General features: G+C 46.8%; 5 protein-coding genes across 5 annotated transcripts in view; 4 read left to right on the top strand and 1 right to left on the bottom strand.

Annotated features, from left to right (window-relative positions):
* C922_02736 (hypothetical protein) overlaps positions 1-168 on the bottom strand; it is a gene marked incomplete at both ends in the record, with an annotated part of 1,436 nt that extends 1,268 nt beyond the window's left edge. Inside the window, one exon of the mRNA XM_008818335.1 lies at positions 132-168. Coding sequence (XP_008816557.1) covers positions 132-168 — 37 coding nt within the window. The remainder of the gene's footprint in view (positions 1-131) is intronic.
* Positions 169-254: 86 nt separating this feature from the next.
* C922_02735 (hypothetical protein) lies at positions 255-4,032 on the top strand (the record flags this gene model as incomplete). Its single annotated transcript, XM_008818334.1, has 2 exons — positions 255-3,633; positions 3,800-4,032. The coding sequence occupies 2 exons, from the start codon at positions 255-257 to the stop codon at positions 4,030-4,032; spliced, it is 3,612 nt and encodes a 1,203-aa protein (XP_008816556.1).
* A 580-nt stretch (positions 4,033-4,612) lies between these two features.
* On the top strand, positions 4,613-6,757 carry C922_02734 (hypothetical protein; the record flags this gene model as incomplete). Its single annotated transcript, XM_008818333.1, has 1 exon — positions 4,613-6,757. One exon carries the CDS (start codon positions 4,613-4,615, stop codon positions 6,755-6,757), a length of 2,145 nt encoding a protein of 714 aa, XP_008816555.1.
* A 1,024-nt stretch (positions 6,758-7,781) lies between these two features.
* C922_02733 (hypothetical protein) lies at positions 7,782-12,729 on the top strand (the record flags this gene model as incomplete). The annotated part of the gene is made up of 2 exons (XM_008818332.1): positions 7,782-7,985; positions 8,164-12,729. The coding sequence occupies 2 exons, from the start codon at positions 7,782-7,784 to the stop codon at positions 12,727-12,729; spliced, it is 4,770 nt and encodes a 1,589-aa protein (XP_008816554.1).
* A 2,566-nt stretch (positions 12,730-15,295) lies between these two features.
* The window catches only part of C922_02732 (hypothetical protein), a gene marked incomplete at both ends in the record, with an annotated part of 1,930 nt that continues 1,387 nt past the window's right edge, over positions 15,296-15,838 (top strand). Inside the window, one exon of the mRNA XM_008818331.1 lies at positions 15,296-15,722. Within this exon, the coding sequence (XP_008816553.1) occupies positions 15,296-15,722 (427 nt within the window). The remainder of the gene's footprint in view (positions 15,723-15,838) is intronic.

The raw sequence follows: 15,838 nt of genomic DNA, 5'->3' as shown, positions 1-15,838 counted from the left end.
CCGTTGAGAGATCCACCCCGCAGAGGGAAGCCCCGCGTATGTCACCTTTCGAGGACTCGCGCAATACGCCTACCGTCTCCGTGCGGCTCCTTCGCCAGTCCGAGGGGGGGAAAAGGGGAACCCCATCAGACGGAATAGCAGCGTTGCCTCATAGCAGGGTTGCGTCATTGTAGCGTTGCGACATTGCCGCTCTGCAACATCGCGTTTTCGCAACGCCGTGGGGACTCCCCGAAGGATGCGAACCAACGCGTAACATGATTGCAACCGCGTGTGCGCTCTACAGAGAGGTGCTCGGGATTAAAAGGGGGAAGAAAATTCACCACTATGTGTTTGTCTACAAACGTAGATCAGCTGCACGATCGTTTGTCGGGACAGCCGTGGGGGAAGGCGAAGCACGCCATGGTACAAGCGCGAGTCAAGGGGAAAAAAAATGCTTGCGACATTTGGTCAGACTGGAAAGGGAGTTATATGCTTTGTTGAAGGTGAGCAGGTGGGAAGATCATTTGCTGTCCCCATCGGACAGATTGCGCAGTGGGGCGGCGTCGAATAGGGACAAAGGGTCCCCGCAGAATGCAGCGCCAATGGAGGCGCCAGGAGAACTCTCAATTGAAGTCCCAGTGGACGCCCCAGTAGAAGCCACAGTAGAAGCCACAGTAGACTCCCCAGTCGACGCCTCAGTGGACTCCCCACTCCAGATCCCAAACCGCCTGAACAAGTCAGTTCGAAAATTGCACAAATGGACCCCCTTGGATAGTAAAAGAAACAGCATTATAGCCAGAACGGTGGAGGAAAAACAAATCGAAGAGATGCTCAATCGTATGTATACCCTAATGAGTAGAACCGCCTTGAGCAAAGTTCTCCAACTGAGCGAACAAGTCAGCAACAAGGGTCTGTACAAGACGATTTTAATGAAGTACCTCCATAAGATTAACAGGAGGGATAGAAGGGGAGTACCCCGCGGAGGGAGCATCAGCTGGAGAGAAGGCACGACGAACCAGTTGTTAAGCCTCTTCCATATGTGTGCAGACTACTACGTCCGCATGCAGGAGGATAGGAGCGGCGACACGAGGATACACACCTGTGAGGGGAACCAATTTGAGGACACCCCCAATGTGTGCAGAGAGGTAATTGCAGCCCTCGCACAGGCACTTCGCAAAAAGTTGGTCCGCTTCAAACTGAGGGAAATGAACGATTTGGTAACGGCTCTGCTTCGACTGAGAATGGTTGACCCGTTTGTGGTGAGTGAGGACACCACGAATGATCTGATGGAAAGGTTCTCCTCTCGACTGTTCCGAGTGAACTGTGCTGTGATGGAAGCGGGGAGAGGTGGAACCAGAAGTGAGTGCGCAGCGGTGGAAACAGGAGGCGGCAGCAAAGACAGAGACGCTGGCCACGTTGTCGATGAGGAGGGTACACCGGCGGTATTTTCAAAAGGAGAAGCGGGGCGCGCCCCCCCCTCTTGCGCACCTCCATCTGGAGCGATTAACCTGGGCGATTTGGCCAAACTCCTGTACCAACTTGTTACGATACAGAAGCGTCGTATGAGTCAGAAGGAAGACTCATCTTCGGACAGATTCACAAAGGAGCAGACAAACCTAGTGAATGCTATCCTCGCGTATTCAAAAAATGAGATTAAAAATGGCACAGATGTTAAGAATAAGCTCTTCTGGCCAAGTTGCACTTCCCTTCTTTACAGCTTAACCGTTTTGTATAGCAAAAAATGGCACACGGATTGTATAGAAATATATGACCACGCAGTGAGGACATATGATGAATGTTTCGATGTTGACTTAGCCGAACTGGTTAGCCTTCACTGCTACGACTTCAGCAACTTCGGGAAGGAGCACTGGCCTGAGGAGGAGGTGAAGAGAACATGTCTTCTTCGGAGCATTTCCCATTTTTGCAACTCCAAGGCGATATCGATTAGGTTCGTCCTTTCCATGAAGGAGCAGCCCGCGGAGAGGCACACGTTCCTCTCCCTTGAGGAGTTAATCAAGCTGACGTACGCCGTGACCTTTTTTTACAAGAAAACGGAATCGTCAGAGGAGGAGATAAGAACGAAGTGGAGTCACCGTGTCAGGGGAGTCATCTCGTCATTGCTGCTTCTCACGGACGGGTTAGTGGAGCGCGCCGTTTTGGATGTCCTTCCGGTGGGGCGGCAAAATGATACGGACGAGGGAAACACACGTGGCCGCGCCCTCCTCAAACGACTGAGCCATTTAGCAAATGTATACTACGAGCACCACATTGGGGACATGAAGGTCCTCTGCGCCATAACCGTCTTAATTAGCAAATGCAGGGATGTCGATCTGGTCGTCCTGAGCAACATCCTAAATATATTTACAAAATTAGACTTTTCCTACGACGGTTATTTTGTTTGTTTTTTCTTTTCGAACTGTTTGGGGAAGGGATACCTGGGTGAGGAGGTCTTGCGAGCGTGCTTTTTCCAGCCGAATGGGGGTAGGCAACCTCCGTTGAGCGATCACACTGATGAGAGAAACGCCGTCCAGAAGGAGAAGGAAAAAAAACCGATGGCCTTCTACATATGGAGAGCTTTCATCAAATGCGTGAAGAGGAGTGTGGCGGACAAGCAGAAGTGGAAGGACCTCTCCCCCGTGAATATCACCAAACTGGTGAATGGGCTGATGCATTTCAAGTGCCTGGATAAGCAGTCCATAGAGGTCCTCACGAAGATAATATTAGCGCAGTATACGCGGGGGGAAGCAGTTGGGATTATAAACGGGGCGTGTCGCAACGGAGAAGAAGCCTATCAGAGAGCAGCTAAGGTAGCACACTTCAACCTGGTCTCGCTAGGCTCGCTCCTCAACTACATGAGCGTGACTGACGACATCCAGTGCTACGAAGCGAAGATAAAGCTCGTTAAAATGATAGCAGAGAAAGTAGTGAACCGGGAGAATTCGTTCGATGCGAGGTTGCTATGCAGCATTTATATCAGCTACGCCAGATTGAATATACATGACGTAGGTCTCTTTTACTTAATAAGGAAGAGACTTAAATCGAGTCAGTTAAACGATCTGAACCTTTTGAGTATGCTTTCCTATATGAATAAAGCGGGAATATATGACGAGGGACTTCTTCGCACTTGCTTTAATAACGCCTTTACCAAGTGGAGAAACAAAACGAAGCAACGATTGTCCTATGCAGTTCACCTTTTATTCATCTTAACCTCCATAAGTCAGACTTTCCTCTTTGATAGTTTCCACAAAATTATGTGTTGCGCGTTGGAAATCATTTCATATCTGTACAGTGTGTGCAAGGATGAGGAGGAAACAGAAAAAAGAAGAAAAAAAAAAAAAAAATTATCGTACAACTTCTTCTCCATGTTGCTTATCAGTCTGCACACTTTTTACCACTTCTTCTTGGACATCCACTTGGGGGGAAATGCCGGAAGAGTGCTAGACAGTGTGAACAGAGACTATCTGAACATGTTTCATTTTTTTTTATGTCAACATTGGGAATCGGTGGAGGGGATGGGCGCCACCAATTCGCAAATTCAGAGGAATGTACTGACCGCGCTGCGCCAGGTGGTGAGTAAAGATGTCTGCATCTCCTACGAGTACGCCTTGCGCGGCACGCCATACCTGGTTGACATGGTACTGCACCGGGGAGGCGGTGAGGATAAGCGGCGGTAAGGATAATTGGCGGTTAACCGTTTTGCTCAGTAACCTTCACTGCTGTCTCCGCCCATCCTTCTGCCCTTACTGCCCCTGTACTTCCGTCCCAGTACCCCTGTCCTTACCGGTGGTCTCCCCCCACTGTGCCTGCCCCTTCCGTGCAGCAACTTGCCCAACATTCTTCAAATTTTTACCGCCCCGCGCCTCCATCAACAATTGGCTAATCCGTAGTAGCAGTTCGCATAAGACCGAAATGGAGTTAACCCTTGGCGACTCTCCCCACACCGCTACGTGTAATTCCCCCGTACTGCAGTATGTCCCCTTTAAAATCTGTTTTCATTCCCCAGCATACAAAAAGGGGAATGAAAAGTCATGCCCCCACAAAATGCAGCAGTGATGGAGCCGCGCTACAGGGGAGGGACTTAAACCCTGTGGGACAAAATGATGCAAAAAAGAAAAGAAAAAAAAAAAAGAGAAAATGCTACCTGCGGGGAGGAAATCCTCTCTGTAGCGTCGTTTTCCTTTTTTGTTCCTCTTCGAAACGGTTTGCGCCACCCGAGAGAAAGAGCCACCAGTGCGTGCTTAAAAAAAAAAAAAAAAAAAATATATCTATACATATATATCCTTTAGAGGGGCATACCTTAGCACGACCCGACTGGCCTGATCGTAAAAAAAAAAAAAGCGCAGAATAGTACAATGAGAAAGGGGCCACTGTGAAAGGGACGAGTGGACTACACAAAGCGAGATCGTGATAATAGCGGACATGAGCAGTACCCGTGTGGCTATTCGCCCCAGTTCAGGAAGGCCTTTCCGGAAGGTGTAGCCCGATGCGGGTCACTTGATGAAGCTCGTCCGGAGGGACCAAGCTGGACGACGCAATCGGCGGGACGAAAGCTGTGCAACGTAACATCCGTTCTGTATACAACGCATCACGCGTTACCCTCCATTCGCCGTTGCCCCAACCCCCGCCCGCAAAGATGGAGGTCAACCCCTACGTGTTTAAGAGCCTGGTGCAGATCTATGAGGAGTACCTCAACCTGATCATACACCGGGTGAAAGGTTACAAAGTGCTAATCCTGGACGACGAGACGAAGACGATCATTTCGCTTATCTTCTCCCACTCATACATCCTAGAAAAGGAGATCTTCCTCACGTTGAATTTTAACGACAGCAACATTTTCGAAGATGCGACGAACAGCGGTGGAAAAAATGACAAGTTTGACTTCAAGAATTACAAAATAAAAAATCTGAAGCATCTTAAGGCCATTTTCCTTTTAAGGCCAACACACACCAACATCCTGAAGTTAATGAAGGAGCTGAGGAGGCCAATCTTCCTAGAGTACTACCTCTTCTTCACCAATATTCTGAGCGATAAGTACACAGAGAAGCTAGCCAAGGCGGATGAATTCGAAGTGGTAAAGAACATCATGGAGTATTACATAGATGCCTATGTCCTCCATGATAATTTATTTTCCCTAAATATCGACTACACGTCTTTTTTGTACAAAAGTGATGATAAGCATTGCCTCTCCATGGGATATACAGCTAGAAACAGGAGGAGGAAAAACAGAGGTCCTTTTGTGAAAAATGCGCAAGGTATGCACTGGACTGATGGGAACTACGACTTAGGGGGAGGTAGAAACAAATATGATAAGCTCACGATTGATGAGTTTGGACAAATTGGAGAAGGAAATGGGGATCCATTCTCAAATGCACAACTTCAAAATAGTAGCGATTACAACGCCAGCACCATTGTCGATGATGATGTGAGCAACTACTCCAGCTTTTCGCTGTTCGAGAATCAAGTGGTGCAGAGGATAGTGGACGGAGTCTTCTCCCTTCTCTGCTCCGTTAAGCAGGTTCCCGACATCATCTATAATAGAAACTCCCCCATTTGTAAGCACATAATCGATTTGTTAAAAATTAAGATGCTAAGAAACGAGTCTGTTTTTTCTGGTGTGTTAGATTCGTACGAAAGGTACAATGGAGAAGTGGAGAGGCAGATAAAAATGGCTAGTCAGGAGGGCGAACATAGTAACTACCAGTTTAATAGCATCATCGGGAATCAGGCTGCCAACATGGGGACAGAGGGGAACTGCTGCTATATGATAATTCTAGACAGAAGGGAAGACCCCATCACTCCGCTGCTAACCCAGTGGACCTACCAAGCGATGCTGCACGAACTCATCGGCATAGAGAATAACAAAATCAATTTGGGAGACAACTCAGAAGAATCTCAAATAGTGATGTCCTGCATCTATGACGATTTTTACAATGAGCATCTGTTTGACAATTTTGGAGATCTCGGAAAAGCAGTCAAGACCTATGTTGATGTGTACCAACAGGAGACCTCTCGAAAGAGCAACTTAGAATCCATAGATGATATTCAGAAGTTTATAGAGATTTATCCAAATTATAAGAAGCTGTCTGGGAATGTTACCAAGCATGTAAATATCCTTCACAAGTTTGCCGAAATTGTAGAGAAGAGACAGCTATTTTACATGTCCGAGCTAGAACAGTCCATCGCCATTTACGACAAAAAAGGTGAACACTTCAAGCAGGTCATCGAGACGATAAGAAATGACACGTACACTAATTATGATGTGTTACGGCTGTCCCTGCTGTACAGCCTCAAGTATGAAGACGAAGACGAGGTCGAGATGATAAAAACAGAGTTAACCAAACGGAACATAGACAAAGATCAAGTGCTACTCATAGATGCCTTACTAATGTATGCCAGTGAAGAAGCGAGGAATAATCAGCTATTCAAAGAGCAGACCTTCTTAGACTTTGCAAAAACGACGATAACGAGAACGATAAAAGGAACCTCCAATGTTTTTACGCTACACAAATCATACATTTATTACCTCATTGAAGATTTGATGAAATCCAAGCTGGACAATCACACGTATACGACGACCAACTTGCTCAACATCGAACCCAATGTGAATAAGCGAGTCTACTCCATGATCGTATTCTTCATCGGGGGGGCCACCTACGAGGAGTACCGCGACCTGCAGTACCTGAGCAAGCGGTACAACATTCCCTTTCTGCTCGGCGCCACGCAGCTCCACAACTCGCAGTCCTTCCTGGCGGATGCGCTGCAGCTGGTTAAAGAATGACGCGGGGGGAAGCAGCGCCCCGAAGTTGTCAGGAAGGACTGCCAGTTGTGTCCCCCGTTTGGTCTGCTCTTTTTGGTTCTCCTGTTTGGTTTGCCCTTTTTGGTGCCCGTTTTTTTTCTGCTCTTTTTTTTTCCTTTTTTTCCGTTAACCCCACGAAGGTGCCCCAAACATGATCATTTCCTCATTCGACATTTTTCCTACCTTTGCCCTGTTAAATACCCCATTGGGATACCAAACGATCGACCAGAGTGACCCCAAGTTGTGTCACATGGTTGATAAGAATCCCCCCCCTCATAGCAACACCGCATGGGGAATTCGTGCAGGGGCGTGTCTTCCCCCGAGGTGTGCGCCTATCCGAATATATTCATACAGCCGTTTAGCCGTGCAAATTTGAGACTCACGCGCTCCTATTCTTTCAAAGTTTAAGCGTGCCCCGCTTGGCGCTTTCCCCTTCTGAGCCAATCGCTTTAAAAAGAAAAGAAAAAAAAAACAAAAAAAATTACCTGACTATTCAGGCAGATTGTGCCATTTCTGTAGTGTAGGTAGCGAAATACCTGGCCAGAGAAAAAAAAAAAAAAAAAAAAAAAATTTGCACAAACCAAAACGCTCGACAACGCCAAACGAAAAAAAAAGTAACAGAACAACTCTTCACACCCGTGTCGCTTAACCCCTGTGCATAACTTTGTAAAAGGCGCGCATTAGCATGGGGCCATACTGATGAGGGAGAAAAATCACACGGTAAGAAAGAGTAAGGCAGAGGAAATAAACCAAGCGAAATACACCCATATAAATACACACACGGGTGTATACCTATTTATGTGTGTTTAATTTTTTTTGTTTTTTTTTTCTGTTCGGACATCCCCACCGCGAGCCTACCAACGTTGCAGCGCCAAGCAAATTAGCCAATTGCGCTGAAGAGTGAAAAGGCGCCCTTCGTTGGGAGAAACAAAGTGGAGCATGCAAAAGAAGTGGGACCAAAAATTCTTGCGCAGGAAGAGGAAGCACTCAATTCGCGAAGCAGTCAATGGATTTTGGAGTAGCCCCCCCAGGAAATGATGCAGCGAACAGAATCGAGTTCACCCCGGAATACGTGCACGGGTACTGTGGGGGCAGAAATAACATTCTCAAGTTCGCCAATAGGAAGGTTATCTACCCTGTTGACAATTTGGTCGTCGTGTACGACCTGCTGGACCGAGTGCAGTCCATCTTTGCGCAACACCTGAATGAGGTAGCGAAAGAGAAGGAAGAAGGAGAGTGAGCAAAAAATGGGTTTAGCATAATTTGGCTCATTTTTTCCCGTTTTCATCGCGTGTACGTTTTACTAATCTGATTATGTCGAGATGGTACGTCACCGAGTGTAACCCGTAATCGAATTGCCCGCATCCTTTTCTTTCCCAATTTTGCAGGTGACCCTGGTCAGGTGCAGAGAAAGCGGCAGAACTGTCCTGAGCGCAGAAGAGAGCAACAGCCACGTCAGAATATACCTATGGGACAAGAACAACTTTAAAGTTTTAGCCAAAATAAAGATAAAGAAGAAACACTTTCTCGATCTAGAGTTTTTAAACGATGAGGACATCTTCCTTCTGTGCAAGTGGGCTGGTAAGTTAGTCTATTTGGTTCTCTCCGTGGAGACCTGCCGCGACAGGGGGGTGCGTCTCAGGCGAAGCACAGTGTGCGTGGTGAAGGCGACAGAGGGGTGTTACCAAGAGGCGCAACGGAGAAGAAGACAGAATGGGGAAGGAGATGATGATGATGGCAACTGTGTCAATCGTGGCAGCCGTGGGGATGCCATCACGAAGCTTGAGAGACGCCTCATGGTAAGGGGGGCGGAGGGGAGCAGTGCTATCTTCCGGCTGTTCAGGCAAAAAAGAGCAAGAAATGACGCACACATAATTGCCAACCGGAGGACAAAAGGGCCTACTCTTGAGAAGTCCTACTTTAGGAAGATAACCGTGACAAATACAGCAAACTTCGTCCAGCTGGAAGAGCGCAGAAAAGGGGGCCATCCACATTATGACATAGCATTTGTAATGCCATTTCTGAAGGAGAGAAAAGGGTCCAACAGGGTGTTAACACAATTTAGAGTGTCCGTACCGATTGACAATAATGTGTGCATATACAACGGGGAGTACCTCCTGGCTTACGTGATGAAAAATGGCGTCCTTTACGAAAGGTTGAGGAGTGAACGGGTCAGAAGTGCCTCATTTTTAAATGATGGGAGCTTTTCCAAACCACAGCAGGGCCTCCACTTTTTTTCCCTCCTTTCGATGAATCTATTTGTGAATGGGTTACCTTTGTGTGACCTCTCAGGGGAAGGGGAAATAAAAAGAGATGAATCGCATGGGGGGTTGCCAGAATGGACAGATGGCTCAGTTGGGGAAAGGATCCTCTGGGAGGGGAATCCATCCAGTCAAGGTACAATAAGGAAGGAGGCGCAGCTTAACATGAGAGAATGTGTGGCTAATCGGTTTGACAATTTCTTGGGGGATGAAATCAGTGCCGTCTCGGTTGTCACATGTCTTTATGTAAACGAGGGAGACGACATAGATGTTGTTTTGAAGCTACAGGGGAGAGTCCAGCATGGTGAGCAAAAGATTAATGCACAGCTGCATCGCCAAAGACGGAGAAGCGTGAAGAAGGATCCCCCACGAAGGAAAAAACTCCTCGTGGTGGGATCCAAGCGAGGCGTAATCATAGTCGTAGATTTTAGAAGACCCCACAGGGTAGAACATTTAAGGAAGATCTCCGCCGACAGGATTGTCTCAATTTTTACTCATCAGAATTGGATAGTGATACTGAGCTGTTCCGGGGTATTACATTTTTTGGGGATGCCCAATTATGAGACATGTAAATCGCTTGACTTATTTTGCTCAGAGGGTGGAGACTCTCCCTCTCTTGGTAGCAGCAGATTGTCGACCACGAGAGGCACATCTGATTGTGCATTCCTGGAGAGGGTATCCCTAAATTCATTCAGACGAAGCCTCTCCCCCCGTAGTAGCATGAGTGGCGTCCAAATGGGAAGCAACCCAACATGTAGATGTACTGAGCAGAAGCGAAAGGGATCATCTGGAAGGTCATGGTTATCTTCCTCCGTTAAGAAGAGTCCAACCCGGAATGGGAAGGAGAGTAGAAGCTTCATATGCGCTTGTTGCCTGCTAGATATTTACACCCTTGTAGTGGGAACCTCAAATGATGAGATGGTTCTTCACAATTTGATTTCCAATGAGACGTATTACACTTATCGAAAGAGGCAGAAGATAAACTCCTTCACTTTAGACACTGATCATATGTTTTACAGTGTAGAAAGGAGTCTGTACAGAATGAGTTTAGTTCACTATAACTCCCCCGTGAAGGTGGTCACTTTAACGGAGGGATCCATTTCATCCTTTGTGTTCCTCTCAAGTGGAGTGTTAATATGCGGGACGCTGAAGGGTACTTTGATCTTCTTGGCCGTTTCGGAGGGAGGAGCCAAAGTGATTAACAAGGTTCACATGAAGGAGTTTCCTACGGCATGGGTAAGGCTGACGCGGTGCGTCAGGGCCATTCCAAAGATTAGCAGAGTTGGAAGGATTAGCAGCGTTGGAAGGATTAGCAGCGTTGGAAGGATTAGCAGCGTTGGAAGGATTAGCGGCGTTGGAAGGATTAGCGGCATTCCCAGCATTCGAAACCTTCCCGGTGGAAACTCCCCGGTAGGAAGAGAAGATGAAGAGAAAAAGGGTCCCAGGAAGGACAACCCAAACGAAGTCATATGTTCAATCGGTAAAGTGGTACCGAATAGGAGACTCGCCAGACCACGGAACGGTAGACGGATGAACGAACTGCCACCTCAGGAGGAACAAATCAGTTGGCTAGTCCTAAACAACGCAAGGAATATCCTCTTGTCTGCAACTGGACGGTGTATATATCTGTTTAGAATTCACGTGGGGGGAAATGAGAAGGTCGATTTGAGGTACCTCAGATGCCTCCATTTTGAGGGAACCATTGTTCATGTAAATTTGGTCCAAAATTATGACAACTTGTTCTACGTCGCAGTGAAGGAGGATATTCATAAGAGCATCGGTGGTACCTTCTATAGCTATCACTTGTGCTCCTTTAGCTGCACCAAAAGTAGAAGAGACGGAATGATTGACGTGTGCAGGAACGTGCTCATTGAAAGTACCCAAGTTTGTCCCTTTCTGTATCTACGTGAGGAACGTTTCGGTTTTCTAAAGGATAAAGTTGTCTGTCTTCTAAATCCTTACACCTTTGCAGTGTATTCATGCGGTGTTAAGAAGACGCCGAAGCGGGACCAAGAAAACGCACAAAGACGGGTGAGCAGCCACCTAAGCTGCGTTACCTCCTGGGGAGAATTAACAAGCGGAGGAAAAAATGACTCCAAGGAGAGGGCTACAGTTTATCCCTCCGGAAATCCCCCCATGGATGTTAGCCTTCTTTGGAAAAGTGGGAGGACCGATCATAGCGGTCCAAATGAGTGCACTATCCGCCAAGGGGCGAAACGCAAATTGGGGGAAGGGACCAAGGGGGAGGCACACAGGAAAGAAGACATCCATAAAGCGCCGCTTAGAAGTGGTCATCCCAGCAACACGCCGCTTAGAAGCGACTACAATACTAAGCAGAAGCAGGGCATCGCGAAACTCAAGCCAACACGTGAAGCGACGCCGAAGGGGTCTCCCAATTTGAGCGGAGAAAATGATCAAGCAAAGGAAAGACAGGAAAAATTCAGTGGAAGGAAAATGAAGGACTACACAAAATATAAACTGTTGAGGAATATTTTGCAAAAAAGGACAAGCCTGGAGAGTGATGGATTCTTTCTAGGCGTTAATCGAAACGGGGCACTCGGCATGGGGGAGAGGTATAAAACACATTTGGGAGTTCCACTCGGTGAAGGTCACGAGGAGGAGAAGAAGAACAACAACAAGAAGATGAAGGATGGGCCAATTTCCAACCGGTGTAACGGAGATACAATTGATCAGAAGAAAGCTACAAGGAGGACAACCCTCAGGGTGTGGAGTCCAGAAGACTCTGTAAAAAGATATTTAAGGAAGTACTTGGGTGTCGTTATTACGCAGGAGGGTGAGGAAACAGGAAGGACATGCAACAACGGGGAGAAAACGAGAAGAACGTGCAACAACGGGGACGAGGACCCGGACGATGCTTCTTCTGGTGACAAACAGGAGGAGGTATATTTCCCCCTAAGAGAAGGAATCACTAGCAAGGTGAGCATACGAAAGGCAGACTTAGGGAGTGGCAACACCCAGGAAGGCACCCCCATACAGGGCATATCAGTTAAACCGTTGGGGGGGGATAATAATGTTGGGAAAACAAAGTTGAAATGGAAGAAGACACTTATTCGTAAAGAAGCCATTAGTGGAGGTTTCCCGAGGGTTATTCCTCATAATGAGCTGATGTGTAACCATAACGGCGAAGGCAAAAGGGGAACACATTGTTGTACTTCCGCACAGGCATGTGATAAGCATGAAATGTGTGTAAACAGTGGAGATGGCCTCAGACGAGGGAGAGCCCCTATTGATAGCTACACAGATGGGGTAACCAAAGACGTTGTTAAGCTAAACAATCACGCGCAGCGTATATTCAATCGAGAGGGGGGTAACGCAAAATGGAACCCTTGTGGTGTTAAGAAGGGGAAAAACATCCCCAGCACCTTTTCTACGATGAACCAAAAAAACGGTCCCCAAAAAATTTGCCGCATAGCGAAACAAAATGATAAAATAAAGCCAAGAAAGGAACATAAGCATGTGGTACTACGTCAGATGGAGAAAAATATCCAATCGATAGTAAATGGACATGTGAAGTACCCTTTTAAGATGTGCAAAATTCAAGAGAAAGAGAAAGTCGATGGAGGGAATACTCTCGTGGATGACAAGGTCACCTCACCACGGGACTGTACAAATGTGTATATTAGGGCCCCATGTGCGATTAATTCGATCGAAATTGTGCCTGATCATAGATGATGCGAATGTACGGTTTGTTCCATCTGTGATGGTACGTAGACTCAGGTGCGACTGCGGCCTCTCCGTATGGGGATTTCTCCCTTTTTTGAATTCCGCGCTGGAAGAGCGGAAAATGTAAAAGAGCATTATAGCTTACACAAATGTCATTTGTTAAACTGGATGTGAACTTCCCTATCTGCAGCTAGCTTTTTTTTATAACTTTTTTTTTTACATCACCTTCGAAAAATGGGATAATTTTTCAATTTTTTTATTAACTGCTCATAAAAAAGTGGTTAGCTAGCTATTAAAAGAGAGAGAAAAAAAAATTATGAAAAAAAGCTACCTGTGTGTAGACACCCTTGGTGCATTCCCAAAAGGGGAAAAATGATTATCAGTAAGTCATGGAATGTAGATTAGCCATTAGAAAGAATTGCGAGAATGCAATTTTTTCAGGTTCTGTTGTAAAGATGGCGATTTAACAACAGTGTAAAGGTAAAAATGGTGTCTACAATTGGAGATCTTCCCCTAAATGGAACCCACCGCCGCCCCATTGGCGAAGGCAAAAAAGGGACGCGGCACTGCGCATAAGGGATACTTCCCCATTTGTTGGTAACTTACGCAGGTATGAGCACTTTTTTTTTGCGTATGTTCACGTGCGAGCATGGTCCACATATAGCAGTGGGGAGCGCTTCCACTAATGTCACTTGGCGCGAGGATTATCAGATTAACCGATTATCAGATAAATGAGCGAAGATCGAACTGGTATCCGCGGGCAAGGATAGAGAAAAAGGGTCTGTCCTTACCCTCCAAATGGTTAATCATATGTATATAGACGTACACGCATACATTGAACTTTTCGATTTTTCGTCAAAGGCACTTTGCACGAATAATTATGTAGGCCGCGGGAAATTGGCATGTGCGACCAACCGATGGTTACATTTCATGCCATTTGTTCGATTGACCAAATGTAGGGTGAGGAACCGGTGGAACCCAGCGCGGTTTTGTTTTGTTTCGTTCTTTTCGACAGCGTTGAATTTAATTCTACACATGGGTGTTCAATTCAGCCTCAAGTGGGTTACGCCGCGTCAGTTGTGCTCCCATGGAGTTAACACACACCTGTATAGGCGGTGGGCACGTTGGGCTTGCACAGTTGGTATGTATATAAATATATACATATATGTGTGCCCACTTTGTTTGACTTTTTCGTTTTTTTTTTTTTCTTTTCCATAGCGAGAAGGGGGCGCATAAGGTCAATTTGATGCGCAGGTGAATTAGGAATGTCCCACCGCGCGAGGGGGGAAAAGAAATTTGCTTGCCATAGTTGACCTACATGCAGGGCTCATGGATCACCCTACTGTTTTTCCCCTTCCGAAATTCTGCTGCATAAAAGGGATAAACGCGCTAATAGTTACCTATATGTACCTGTACGTTTACACATGTATATATGCACTTCCTTGGGGCGGGGGAGCATTCACCATGGGAACAGAAAAAAAGAAAAAAAAAAAAAAACAGGCCTCATTTTCTTGCATCTCAACGTTGCTCGGTTTTGCTGCTCTTCCCCCCGTCCTCCGGAAGGCCAAAGTAAGAAGAAAAAAAAAGAGGGTAATAATCACGGGCAAGAAACACAAAGAAAGGGTAAGAAACGGTAAAAAATGCAAAAAAAGGTAAAAAACGATAAAAAAGGAGAAAAAAAAAATATTACAAGAGAAAGCGCAACTTTTCACAACAAAATTGACAATTGGGCGACGCAAGCAAAGTGACCAACTTTTGAGAGGCACAGCTCTGTTTCATTTTTTTGTGGCCAAGTGTTTCTTCATCCATGCGCCATTAGTACTTACAGCCAGCCCACTCAAATTTTGTTGCGTGATTGTTTCCCCCGGCGGGATCGCAGCCGAGGGGTGAAAATTATACGTACATATGAGTGCATATATATTGTATACATTACGTATATATTACGTATATATATGTAATATATGTACATGTTTGGCGTATACGGCCGCCAACCCCCCTGGCCAGGCAAAAGGGACCATCTGACTTACTCAGATTGTACCGACTCTGAAGGAAAAACACTCCAACTGGTGAGGCCTCCTTCACATTTCCCTGGCCAGCGAGATCAACTCACCTTTTTTGTATCCTTCCAAGCAGAAAAAAAAAAGGAAGAAAGAAGAAGAAAAAAAAAAAAATTTCCTCGTTTTTTATAAATTCGTACCATCTTCCAAAGGTGTACTTTTTTTTTTTAAGCCTTTGCGACAGGCGGCGTGTGAATTTTGCATATGCCCAGCTGGCCGATCACGTTTTCTCGTCATTCACGTTGTTCCCGTGCTTTGCGTCGTTTGCGGCTGTCCCCTGTTACGAAATCGCAACGTTGCAGAGGGGCGAAGTTATCCAGTTGACAAATTTCGCCCAGCTAGCCCAGTTTCCCACTCGCCCAGTCGAAACATTCAATTTGCCAGCCAGCCAGGCGCAGAGATTACGAACGGCTTTCCAGACCTCCCCTGCCTTCCCCCCCCACCGCTGCATGTTCAACTCCAAGAATTTCCCGCGGGCAGGCGCGGCTCGAAGTAAGTTAACATAAAAAAAAAATGAAATGGGTATTTCGAAAAGGCTCGGACTTTTTGTAGCCTTTGTGCTTCTTTTCTGGTGTTATGGAGTACCGTGTGATGAGGTGGCTGTGAGAGGAGCGCCCAGCGGGGTAACCCCCCCCAACGAGGAGAAGGCGAACAAAGCGGAAAAGACGGGCAAGGCGGACAAGGCGAACAAGGCGAACAAAGGGGACAAAGGGGACAAAGCGGACATAGCGGCGAATTCGGGGAACGCAGGCAACACCCCGGGGAGCGAAGGCAAAGGTCAAGTCCAAGAAGCCAGTGTAAACTTAAAGGGCGGCGTCTCCAAGGAGCAAGCCGCGAAAGGGGGGACGGCCATCTCTGTGGCCAGTGGCGCAGGTGGAGCACACGCGAAGACGACCTTTTTGCAGACCAACGAGAAGCAGCAGGAGAGCAAGGATAGTGTCAACAGTGCCAGCAATGCCAACACTGCCAACGCTACCAACGCTGCCAATACTTCCAACGCTACCAACGCTGCCAATACTTCCAACGCTACCAACGCTGCCAATACTTCCAACGCTACCAAC

This window comes from Plasmodium inui (assembly GCF_000524495.1).
Source record: "Plasmodium inui San Antonio 1 unplaced genomic scaffold supercont1.10, whole genome shotgun sequence".
In the NCBI taxonomy this organism is placed as follows: Eukaryota; Apicomplexa; class Aconoidasida; order Haemosporida; family Plasmodiidae; genus Plasmodium; species Plasmodium inui.
Note: the sequence above shows the minus strand (reverse complement) of the source record. Positions and strands in the feature narration are given on the sequence as shown.